We start from the raw sequence: 12,526 nt of genomic DNA, 5'->3' as shown, positions 1-12,526 counted from the left end.
GTGACAGGGGTGGGGAAGGAGGGGCAGTAGGGCTGTGGGGCCCCCGACAAATGGGAAGGGAATAGGGAAAGGGGTAGGGAGATGGGAGCTGGGCACAAGGAAACAAAGAGAGCAGCAGCAACAATCTAAGGAGGAAAACTTCTTTCACTAACTATGATCAGGGAATGCAAGGTAACCCAGGCCCCACAGGCCGGACAGCCGGCTTCTAGCCTGGCAGGGAGCCTCGGACAGGATGGGTTTTGGCCTGGCAGGGACCTCGGCCTGCAGGCTTTTGGCCTGGAAGGGCTTCCCCGGCCTGCAGGCCTTTGACCTGGCAGTGCCCCCCAGACCAGACAGCTGGCTTTTAGCCTGGCAGGGGCCCCCTAACCGGATTACCAGCTTCAGGCCTGACAAGGTAGCCCCCAACTTTGTGGCTGGCTTTTGGCCTCACAGGCCCAGCGGGTCAGTCAGCCATTTTGTTGCCAGGCAGTGAGCCCCAGGCAGGCTGGATGTTGGCCTGGTAGGAATCCCCAAGCCGGCCAGCCAGCTTTTGGCCTTGCCAGTGTTTGCTGGCCGGCGGCAGGCTCTTGGCCTGGCAGGGCTTCCCTAGTCGGCCTTTGGTGCCCTGCAACTATCTGACCAGATGGCTTTCACCCGAGGGCCTTCCTTGCCAGCTGGCTTTTGGCCTGGCTGGGACCCCATGTGCCAGCAGGCCGGCTATTGGCCTGGCAGGGCCCACTCAAGCCACCCGGCTGGCATTTGACCTGGTATGGCGCCTTGGGACAGCTGGGTTTTGGCCTAGCAGGGACTCCACAGGCCAGCCAGCTGGTTCTATCCCGGCAGGGACTCCTGGGTCTGCCAGCTGGGTTTTGGCCATGCAGGGCTTCCCTGTCTGGACGGCCAGCTTTCATCAGAGATTCGAGATCTTTCTCAAGGGCTGAGCCCAGCCTGTCTCCAGAGCCCCAAGACACAGCATCCAGGCAGCCACTTCTGGCCTGGGGCTCACTCCAACTTCTCGGACAAAGGGCACAGAAGATCAGGCCCAGAAGGGCCCGCCCAGCCAGCCTGCCGCCTTTTGGCCTGGCAGGTTTGGGGCCTGGCAGGGCTTCCCTGGGTCCGCCGGGTTTTTGTCTGGCAGGGCCCTCTGTGCCGGCTGCTTGGCTTCTGGCGTGGCAGGGCACCCTGGTTCCTGTTCAGCTTTTGGCCTGGCAGGGTTCCCCTGGGCCCCCCATTTCACAGGGCTGGCCCCTCTCCACATCTCCGGAGAGCCCCGGGGCAGCCGGTCAGCTGTCTGTGGGGAAGGCTGCATTACAGCACAGGCTCCTGGCTCAGCCTTGAGGGATGCGGCCCCAAAGCCATCAGCCACTCATGCGGACCCCTCCCGCTCTGTCCTTTCAGTGTTCTTGATCACATAAAGAACGAGCACGTGATCCTAGACAGCCAGCATGGCTTCACCAGGGGAAGGTCATGCTTAACTAATCTTGTGACCTTCTATGATGGAGTGACGGCGTTGGTGGACGAAGGGAAGGCGACCGATGTCATTTACCTGGACCTGAGCAAGGCCTTTGACATGGTCCCCCATCACATCCTCATCTCCAAATTGGAGGGAAGTGGATTTGATGGGTGGACAACTCGATGGATAAGCAATTGGTTGAAAGGCTGCAGACAGAGGGTGGTGGTCAATGGCTCTATGTCCAGGTGGAGGCCGGCAACGAGCGGTGTCCCCCAAGGGTCTGTCTTGGGACCGGTGCTCTTTAACATCTTTATTAATGACATCGATGAGGGAATGGAGTGCACCCTCAGCAAGTTTGCTGACGACACCAAGCTGAGTGGTGCAGTCGATACGGTGGAGGGAACGGATGCCATTCAGAGGGACCTCGACAGGCTGGAAAGCTGGGCTCAGATAAACCTAATGAGGTTCAACACGGCAAAGTGCAAGGTTTTGCACTTGGGCCGGAAGAACCCCAGGCACCTGTACAGGCTGGGAGGAGTTGTCCTTGAGAGCAGCTCGGCAGAGAAAGACCTGGGGGTCCTGATGGACGAGAGACTCAACATGAGCCAGCAGTGCGCTCTGGCGGCTCGGAAGGCAAATGGGATCCTGGGCTCCATCAGGAGAGGGGTGGTCAGCAGGGATGGGGAGGTGATTGTCCCTCTCTACTCTGCTCTTGTGAGGCCCCATCTGGAGTACTGTGTCCAGGTGTGGGGCCCTCAGTACAAAAAAGATACGGAGATTTTGGCAAGGGTCCAGAGGAGGGCCACGAAGATGATCAGGGGGCTGGAGCACCTCCCCTATGAGGACAGGCTGAGGGAGTTGGGTTTGTTCAGCCTGGAGAAGAGAAGGTTGCGGGGTGACCTCATTGCAGCCTTTCAATACCTGAAGGGAACCTATAACCAGGAGGGGAGTAAACTCTTGGAAAGGGCTGATAATAGCAGGACTAGGGGAAATGGTTTTAAGTTAAAAGAGGGAAGATTTAGGTTGGATGTTAGGGGGAAGTTCTTTACTAGGAGAGTGGTTAGGCCCTGGAACAGGCTGCCCAGGGAGGCTGTGGATGCCCCGTCCTTGGAGGTGTTCAAGACCAGGTTGGACAGGGCTCTGGGCAACCTGATCTAGTAAAGGCGTATGTTGGTGGCCCTGCCAGGCAGGGGGTTGGAACTACATGATCCTTGAGGTCCCTTCCAACCCGGGTCATTCTGTGATTCCGCCACCCATCCGGGCAGTGCCCGCAGCCCCAGAGCTGCAGGTCAGCGGCAGCTCAGTTCTGCCCCCCCATCTCTCATTAATCAGCTGCTCATCCGGCCGGCGCCGGCCTCTCATTGGTCAGAGGCTCATGCGGACCTCCCCCGGGTTCTCATTGGTTAGCGGCATTGCCGACGCGCGTCGCCGTCTCATTGGTCGGCGACAGCGCCAACGGCTCTGATTGGCTTAGGCTCCATGCTGAGGCGGGAGCGGCCGCCATCTTGCGGCTCGGGGCCGCCCGGCTCTCCCCTCATTTGGCTGCAGCCGCTGCTTGCCAGAGCTGTGCGGGCAGCACCGAGACGGAACCGCGGCACGACGGGAGCGGTGCTGAGGATGGCGGCGCCGGAGCTGTGCGGGAGAACGGCTCCGGGCCGGGGAGAGGAAGCGGTGCCCGGCGGGGCTGAGGTGGGATGTGGGTGTAGGGGGCAGCGGGGGAGGAGTGGGGGGGAAGGGGGAGGTGAGGGGGGTGTGGGGTAATGTGGGGCTGTGGGGGGTCTGTAGGGTAACATGGGGGTATGGAGTAATATGGGGCTATGCCAGGGGGGGTATAGGGTAAAACAGGGCTGTGGGTGGCAGTGGGATGGATATAGGGGTGAATAGAGGGGGATATAGTGGGGTTGTAGTGGGCTGTGTGGGGATACCAAGGGATGTGAGGAAATGGGTGGCAGTGAGCGGAATGTGGGGTCTGCCGGTGGCTGTAGGGGGATATGGGGATATCAGTAGCTGAAGGGGGAATATAGAAATGTGTGAAGAGGGCTATTGGGAGAGATCTGGGGCTATAGGGAGCACCGGTCGGGGCTGCAGAGGGATATGGGTCTGTGCGGGGCTTATAGGAGGATATGGGGCTGTAGGGTGCTAGGGGGACTGCGGGGGTAGATGTAGGTGTATATGGGGCTATGGGGCGCTTCACAGTGGCCATAGGAGGGTTATGGGGTTCTAGAAAGTTGTGTGGAACTATTGAAGTGGTATAGGAGGATATGGGACAGCGGGAGCTCTGGGGAGGATATAGGGGACTGTGGAGGGGATAGAGGGGTGATGCTGGGCTGTGGGGGGCTACAGGGGATCATGGGGCTATAGGGAGCTGGGGGGCTGGGGTGTTATATAAGGCTGTGGGGGAGGTTCTAAGTGGGACCTGTAGGGTGCTCTGGGTGGGCTTTAGGAGGGTTATGGGGGTGTGTGTCCCTAGGAGGCTGTGGGTGGGCAGTAGGAGGATTCTAGTGGGATACAGAGTTATAGGGGATATATGGGGCTATAGAGTGGGTTTTAGGGGCATGTGGGGCTAGAAGGACCTCCCTAGCTTTCCCCTTCTATTTCTCCCTCTCTTTCCTTCTTCCATAGCAGGGTGGGTGAAATGCTAGTCCCGAAATTTAAATCAGAATTGGAATTGTATTGGACTATATGACTGTTTTTATGGGAAAACAAGGGGTATGAGGACCATAAATATAAGGGCGAAACAGCCCGAAAACAGTGGGGTGATAAGATGTCCACAGGGCAGCTGGAACCAGTTTCGGGGGTGCCCCTTTCGCAGGGTTGAACATTTACAGCGAGGAAGATGACGAGCCTTCATTCCAGCCCGTAATGTTTCTGCCCTTTCTTTCTCTTCCACTCGCAGGGGGTCTGGATTCCCACCTTCGGCTCCTTTGACACCATCTCCAAGGAGATCAGGACTGAGGACAGGACCGTGATTCTGTGCTGGCCCGTGTTTGACCTGACTCTCAACCTCATGTCCTGCAGGGAGTCCCTGCCAGGTAGGATGGGGGATTAAAAGCTCTGCTGGCTTCATAGACCGGGCAAACTTGGCCGCCGCCTTCCTTCTCAGATGCAGACCTCCCCCTCAGAGGAGCCCGTCCAAACGCGGGGCCGATCTGGATGATGTCCCTTAGAAGCAGTTCTAGGGAAGCAGCTGTGGAACAGCAACCGTGTCATCAACCCCATCCGTGGTATTTTTTCAGCCCACAGGAAGGTGGAGGCCCTGAAGTGCAGCCAGGTGGCCGCAGCTGCTTCTGTGAGCTGGCAGAGAGCGCAGGCTTGTATCCAGAACACTGTGTCGCTGCTCCACCGCCACCACCTCTGGTGTGGTGCTGCTGGCACACAAGGGGTCCGGGACTGGGCGGTGCCAACCACCAAGGGGCAGAAGTGGGCTCCTGCCATGTCATGGCAGGTAGCATGCTGCTGTGCCAGTGTAACAATGGGCAGCTGCCAGCACAGGCCACATTGTCACCGCGTTGCCGTGGTGACGTCTGATACACGGCCACCCTGGAGGGGGTGAAGGCGGAGCACAGCAGTGGGTCCTGCATCCTGAAGGAGCATCTGGCACAGAGCAGATGCATTTGATTGGTGGGCTCCGGCATGGCCGGCGCCAACAAGGAGCAACCCGTCGGCACGAGGCGGAACACAGTGAGCAAGGATGGCCCTGCAGCGGGGTGCGGCTCCAGCCTTATGGACACCAAAGGTACGTGGGTCCACAGACAGCACAGGAGTGGTGCTGCAGCCCATCTTGGTGCTCAGCAGGAGAGGCCCGGCACGGGGACCACCTTGGGGCTGTCTACGTGTGGGGCTGGGGATGGAGGGGAGGTGAGGGGGGAGTGCAGGGTAACATGGGGTTATAGAGTAATAAAGGGCTATGCCAGGGGGGGTATAGGGTAATACGGGGATGTGGGTGGCAGTGGGATGGACATAGGGGTGAATAGTGGGGGATATGTGTGCCCCCAGTGGCACAGTGGTTTAAGCTGCTGCCTGCGGCACTGGAGGGCCCGGGTTCGAATCCCCCCTGTGGCGCAGGGGTAGAAGTGCCACTTCGCTACACAGAGGGCTCGAAACCCGGGAGTTGGACTCGATGATCTCTAAGGTCCCTTCCAACTCGCACGATACTATGATACTATGATACTATGATACGATACTATGATGATATAGTGGGGTTGTAGTGGGCTGTGTGGGGATACCAAGGGATGTGAGGAAATGGGTGGCTGTGAGCGGAATGTAGGGTCTGCCGGTGGCTGTAGGGGGATATGGGGATATCAGTAGCTGAAGGGGGAATATAGAAATGTGTGAAGAGGGCTATTGGGAGAGATCTGGGGCTATAGGGAGCACCGGTCGGGGCTGTAGAGGGATATGGGTCTGTGCGGGGCTTATAGGAGGATATGGGGCTGTAGGGTGCTAGGGGGACTGCGGGGGTAGATGTAGGAGTATATGGGGCTATGGGGCGCTTCACAGTGGCCATAGGAGGGTTATGGGGTTCTAGAAAGTTGTGTGGAACTATTGTAGTGGTATAGAAGGATATGGGACAGCGGGAGCTCTGGGGGGGATATAGGGGACTGTGGAGGGGATAGAGGGGTGATGCTGGGCTGTGGGGAGCTATAGGGAGCTTGGGGGCTGGGGTGTTATATAAGGCTGTGGGGGAGGTTCTAAGTGGGGCCTGTAGGGTGCTCTGGGTGGGCTTTAGGAGGGTTATGGGGGTATGTGTCCCTAGGAGGGACTGTAGGAAGATTCTAGTGGGATACAAGGGTAAAGGGGTGTATGGGGCCATAGGGTGATATGGGGCTATAGAACAGGCTACAGGGGCTTGTGGGACTAGAAGGTTCTCCCTCGCTTCCCCCTTTCCTTTTCCCCTCCCTTCCCCCTTCCATAGCAGGGTGGGTGAAATGCTTGTCCCGAAATTTAAATCAGAATTGGAATTGTTTTGTACTGGAATATGACTGTTTTGTGGTCTTGGATCTGAACTGTGTTTTCTCCCGGGCTGCGGCAGTGAGAGCGCCGAATCCTAACCACTAGGCCACCAGGGAGATGTATTTTTCTGGAGTATGAACCTTTTAATATTGACAGCAACATCACAAAACCATGACAGCTTCCCAGGACAGACAGAGCTCCACTGGCGGCTGCAAAACAGCTGCTGAGTCCCATTTGGGTCATTGAGACCCATTTGTGTCATTCCTGCATGCCACTTCCTTGAAGAAAAGCAAAGGAACAAGGAGAGAGAGTGAGGACTCTTCCAAGACCCCTTGCCTGTTTAGGAGCTGGAAATGTTTGAGGCAAGGGCTAAAGACTGTCACGGCTTAGTAATATTTCCTCTTGCTATTCTACATCACAACATCATACTTAATATAAACATCTACCTACAAATAAACAATATCAAAACACAATATGCACATGGATCTGTATACATATATATACACAGAGTTACTGACTGCACTGCCCTAGCGTCAAATTCCCTTGTGGTACACATTAAACATCCCCCCCTAACCCTACACTAACCCTTGTACTGCCTTTCCAAGCCCGTGGATTGGCCCACTGCCTTTTGGCCTGGCAGGGCACCTGGCCGGCTGGATTTTGGCCTTGGAGGGCTTGTGTGCTATGGGAAAGGGAAGGGAGGAAGTGGGAGGGAAGGGGAGGGAGGGAAGGGATTGGAGGTGTCCATGGGTGGGGATATGCAGCCCTTGTTCTGGGTGATGGGTTGGGGGTTGGGGCACTGAGGCACGCGGCCTAAAGCAGACCCAAAGGAGTGACAAGTGGCTGCTATAAGAGAGGGGCTAAAAGTAGGGTGTTGTGGTCACACTGTGTCCATGCAGAGGTGGATCAAAGGGTGAAGGGTTTGGAAGGAAATGTATGGAGGAACTGAGAGAGAGCAGAGGCCTCCCAGAACTGTGAAGTGGCCTGTCCCTGCTGAGCATGAGAACAAGGACACGGACACAGAGAGTGTAGGTTTGCTGAGGGATTTATTGATCATCAGAGGGTGTCACTGATCATCGGGGTCTTCGCTGCTCACCAGAGGGCAGCACTGGTCATCAGAGGATGTCAGAGCGCTGCACTGGCAAGGAGGAGCCTTGTCCCTGCAGGGTTTGTCCCCAAGGACTCAGGGCAGAAGGACTGGCAGCAGCCAAGAGACCCAGGGCAGGACACTGAGTCCCCTGGGGACAGAAGCCACATCCCCTGTCCTACCTGCATGGTGACTCTGGGCCATCCAATAGGGCACACTGAGCCTACCCCCTCCAGATCCGTTCCTCTTCACAGCCCCATAGAGCACAAGGGAAGGGCTGGAGGTGACAGTGCCCAGGTCCCCCTGGAACAGGCCACGGACAGTCCCCTCCATGCCATCAATTAATTCCCAGCCCCTGATGCCTGGTCCTCAGGGCTGCGGAGACACCCAGGGTCCCCCAAGTGCCCTGTGGGGCTGTAGTGTCCCCGTATCGCTCACCTGGACAGTTGGGGTTGGAAATAGGGACAGGGCAGGGGGGTGGGGAGACCAAAGGGAGGGAAAGAGGGGTGCCCAGAGACTTGGGGGTGCCAAATAGAGAGGAAGGCGGATCTCAAAGGGAGGAGAACGGGGGTTGGGGACCTAAAGAGATGAGAATAGGGCTGCCAAAGAAAGGAGACCTGTTGGTGCCAAAAGGATGGGATATGGGAACCCAAAGAGAGGGTATTTGGAGCCGCAAAGAGAAGGGATTTGGGGGACACAAAGAAAAGATGAGTAGGGTGCAAATGGGAGAAATTTGGATGTGCCAAATGGAGGGGTGGCCTCTGCCAGGCAGGGACAGACCCCACAGAGTGCAGCCATCCAAAGAGAGGCGCTTCAACCCCCACTTGTCCTTGAGGCTGACTTCATTCCCATGGAAAACTGATGTCGCCGTATTCAGGTCTATTTGGCATTGCAGTGCTTGCAGTGTCTCTTAGCAGTGCATGGACCCAAGGCTCTGCTGCTTTGACCGTGTGGTTACAACTTACACAGAATCCCTATTCACCTCTGCCAAAAAAAACTGACATGAAAGTGTTTTGCAATTTCTATATTAACAATCATGTCTATTTTATGAGATTCATCACACACAGACCATCCTGGAGGCAGCGACCACAAAATGCAAGGAGCCCTGAAGGAAGACTGGAAACTTCTGACGCGATAACCCTCATCCAAGAGCCTGAGAGCTGGCAATGTACTATACTGACTCGTGGATGGTGGCAAATGCCTTATGGGGGTGGTTACAGCAGCGGGAGCAAAAGAACTGGCAGCGGAGGGGTAAACCTATTTGGGCTGCTGAACTGTGGAAAGACATTGGTGCCCTAATAAAGAATATGGGAAAAGCAGTTTGGGTCCTTCCAGCCTCTGGAAAGGACAGAGCTCTCCATGGAACTGCTTCTGCCCAGGGAGCTGGGTGCACTCGGTGGGTGCTGGAGAAACACAAGGACGTCCAGTGCGGACCACAAGGGAATCTGATGCTGGGGGAGTGCAGTCAGTGATTCCATGTATATATACGTATATAGGTATGTGTATATGGAACACAGGTTGATTATTGTTTCTTCCTATACAGATAGCCAGTTGAGGTAAAAGAAGCTAGAAACTCAGTAGCTCCTCTCTTTGGATCGTGGCATCTCCTTTAATATAAGGGGCTTTGGACCAGGCCTACAAGCCATGTTGAAGCTGAGAAAAGCAACACAGGAATGTGACACGCCAATGGGTTCTGTTCCCTTTATTGCGGCGCTGGGTTCATGGGGATGGCTGCACCCACCCACACACCCAGAGAAGCAGCAACTTCCCATTTATAGGCATAGCCTATCCATGGTCATTAATTCCAAGGACATGGGCAGAAATTCCAAGCATTAATGAACATCTCTGGTGGTGGTGGGATGAAGGCTACTAGCTCTTCTCGCTGTAAATGCCCAACTCTTTAAGGGGGGATGCCCAAACCGGCTCCCGCTGATGTTACATCCAGCTGAAGCATCTGTTCTGCCATCTTATCTTCAACAGCAGCACATCTATTCTACCTTCTAATCTTCCCTTGACAGCAAACTCCACGGCCCACTCCCAGTTCTGTTCCTGAGCTGGCACAGCTCTTCCCAAGAACCACTCCATGCTTCTTTGATCGTCCAGGACCCTTCCAAACCAACTTGTTCTGTACTTCCTAAGATCTTCAAGGACTCTTCCAACACAAACCTTCCTTGCAGTGCTAAGATCTTCAAGATCTAAGATCCTCCCCCACAAACCCTTCACTACTTCTATCATCATTAAGGAACACCCCAACCCACGCCATCCTACGGTCCTGTGACCATCCAGGACCCTTCCAACACAAGCCGATCCACGCTTCTTTGATCATCAAGGAGCCTCCCAAGGAGCGCATGCCATCCCAAACACAAACCATTCTCTGGTTCCTTATGGCCTTCAAGGACTCTTCCAGCACAAACCGTCTTCTGTTCCTGTGACCTCCCAGGACCCTCCTGTGCTGGTGACGTCACAATGTCGCGCTGACCTCACAGAGCCCCCCCGGGGTGGGGCAGGGGCAGTGGGTCAGCGCCGAACCTGCCGGCCCCATTCTGCAGGCGGTGCAGGTTCTGCGAGCAGCTGTGCCAGTGGTGCAGCAATGCGGGCCCAGTTTGCCAGCGGAACATTAACAGCTCTGCAGCGCGTGGAGCTGCTGCAGCAGCTGGAGCAGGTGAGCTCTGGGTGGACGGGCACAGAAGGGCCGAGCTGCCGGCTGGAGGGCACCCTGCCCACGGCATGGCAGCAGAGAGCCGGGTGCCAACGCCGCTCCTTTCCCCTCGCACAGGCTTATGAGCGGCTGATGGAGAAGCGCACGGACGCGGCCAGGGCGTCTTTGCTGAAGGTGAGCAGATGCTGCTGTGTGGGGTGCGGTGGGAGAAGTGCCCTCGTGTGGGTCTGCAGCTCCAGCCCTGCAGGCCCTGCTTGCCCCGATGGAGGTGGCAGGAGGGGACGGAGCCCCGTGGGAGCGCCGGTGCCCTGACGGCCGCTGCTCTTCTCTTTCCCACAGGACGCCCAGCAAATACGGGCTGAAAGAACGGCTGCCCGTAAGGAGGAGCTGGAGCAGGTAGGGGGCAGTGAGGGCTCGTCCTCACAGCTCGGCATCCTCACGCCTCTGGCTGTGCAGGAGGACCTCGGTCCCCATCCCTCGGGTCCACGGGTCCCAACGCAGCCACCGCTCATTACACCCATTGTCTTGCAGGAGAAGCAGCTCATTGCCCAGCTGGAGGAGCAGCTGAAGGCTGGGAGCGAGGAGATGCAGGTAGTGTGGAGGGGCGAGGGGAGCGGGGCTGCCCACCCCCGTGTTGTGGACATGGAGCTCAGCCTTTTGTCTGCCAGGTGCTGCGCCGGGAGAAACAGCGCCTGCGAGAGGAGCGGGAGGAGCTGGAGCTGGAGGGTGCCTGGTGAGTGCATGGGAGCCACCCATGGGACCCTGCACCCCACGCCTGCACACGGGGGTCTCTGACACACCTGGGGCAGCAATGGGTGCAGCGCTGCTGGGGATGGGGCTCTGCTTCCTGCATGGTGTGGCAGAGCGGCCCCGTCCCAGTCCTGGGGTGGGCACACGCTGCTGGGGAGCCCCCGCGGTGACAGAGGCCGGCAGCCTCCAACCAAGCCTTGTTGCCCACAGGCGGCAGCATCAGATGGAGCTGGAGGTAGAGCGCGTGCCTGGGGCTGTGCTGCCGGAGCTGGTGGAGGCACAGCTGGTAAGGGGCAGAACACACGGCACCCTCACCCCATCCAACAGAGGTCTCCCTGGGGACAGGGCTCCCTGCAGCACCGTTGTGCTGCTGGGCTCCCAAGTCCTGCATGAAGCCCTGCTGCGCAGCGGGCCCTGACCACCATCCCTGCCCCATCTTCACCTACAGGAGAAGAAGGAGCGGGCCAGGAGACGTGGGCTCTCCTTCTGGATGCAGTGAGTCTCCCCTCCTTGCCCTGTGCTGAGCCAACAGCAGCCGGGCTCCCATCAGTGGGCTGATGGCCAGGACCCCTCTTTTGCCCCACAGGACCATCTGCCTCATCTTGGTCTGCCTCCAGCTGCTGCTCGTGGCCGTGCTGGGCTCTGCCCTATTTTACGCCCGGCACTATGACCAGGAGCTGCTCTATCGGCTCCTGCTGCGGGTGCTGCCCCAGCCAATGTACGCTTCCGTGGCGTACTTTGCAAGCAGGACCCTGCGTGTGGTCTGTGATGGGCTGCTGCCCATCTGACCGCCCAGCTCAATAACCCCTCCCAGCTCGGGGCTGCGTGCTGGGGCAGGGGACAGGGCTCTGTCCCCACGGAAGGGGCCTGTCCTGTGCTCCTGCCCCCAGGCACAGCAGTGGGGCAGTGCTGGCAGGCGGCTGAGTGCCACCACGTTGGACCTGTTGGAAATCGGTCTGGACTGTCATCGGGAGCCGCTGTCAGCTGAAGAACAAACCTCCGACGGCCCATCAGACGGAAGATCCGCACCCGACAGCAGGACGTGGCTGGATCTACGAGCACTGAACCACCTCGCTTTGCTGCCTCTCTGTCCTGTTTTCTTCCCTGTTTTCTGTCTTTTCTCTTGGTCTTCTTTCATTCTTTGACTCATCAAAGCAGCCGTGGCCTATGCTAACGGCCTCTCATTGTAATTAGCCCATTACCCAATGTTACCTCCAATTGGTTGTTAAGAAAGCCCTCAATAAATACATACCTATTATTCCCCTCAATTTGGTGGTTGTGCCTCTTTGCTGAGCAGGGGAGGCTCAGGAGGTGGGAAAAGATCCACCCCTTGAAAAGCACAGAGTGAGAGCAGACGTAGATAGGAAGAGAAATGGGATGGGCAGCATCCCTCTGCACTCAGATGCCTGCTGCTTTGTCTGCATGCATCTCTTCTGCCCAATGGAGTTTATCCATGAAGGCTGCAGCAAAGATAAAGTGTCTCTGCTATGGAGCCCTGGAGGGGGATAGAGATGGAGAACGGGAGAGAAATGGAACCTAAAAGCAGAACCCCGAGGCCAAATGGGTCAGCCCTACAGCAAGCTGCAGAACCCCAAGAAATAAAAGAAATAAAATCCCACTTCCCAGTCCCACATCCTAAATCCCATAT

The 12,526-nt window shown here is 57.2% G+C and overlaps 1 protein-coding gene across 2 annotated transcripts; it reads left to right on the top strand.

Annotated features, from left to right (window-relative positions):
• The first annotated feature begins 8,883 nt into the window (after positions 1-8,883).
• On the top strand, positions 8,884-12,145 carry LOC140264923 (uncharacterized). Of its 2 annotated transcripts, XM_072360826.1 has the most exons (8): positions 8,884-10,131; positions 10,246-10,302; positions 10,468-10,524; positions 10,660-10,719; positions 10,797-10,861; positions 11,089-11,164; positions 11,327-11,373; positions 11,465-12,145. In XM_072360826.1, exons 1-8 carry the CDS (start codon positions 10,060-10,062, stop codon positions 11,664-11,666), a joined length of 636 nt encoding a protein of 211 aa, XP_072216927.1. In that variant the 5' UTR covers positions 8,884-10,059; the 3' UTR covers positions 11,667-12,145. The 2 variants fall into 2 exon arrangements, with proteins under 2 accessions (XP_072216927.1, XP_072216926.1); XM_072360825.1 differs by having other exon boundaries at positions 10,051-10,302; positions 11,465-12,144.
• Positions 12,146-12,526: the final 381 nt, after the last annotated feature.

Source organism: Excalfactoria chinensis, unplaced genomic scaffold (assembly GCF_039878825.1).
Source record: "Excalfactoria chinensis isolate bCotChi1 unplaced genomic scaffold, bCotChi1.hap2 Scaffold_344, whole genome shotgun sequence".
Taxonomy (NCBI): Eukaryota; Metazoa; Chordata; class Aves; order Galliformes; family Phasianidae; genus Excalfactoria; species Excalfactoria chinensis.
The sequence above is the reverse complement of the archived record's forward strand: the minus strand, read 5'-3'. Positions and strand labels throughout refer to the sequence as shown.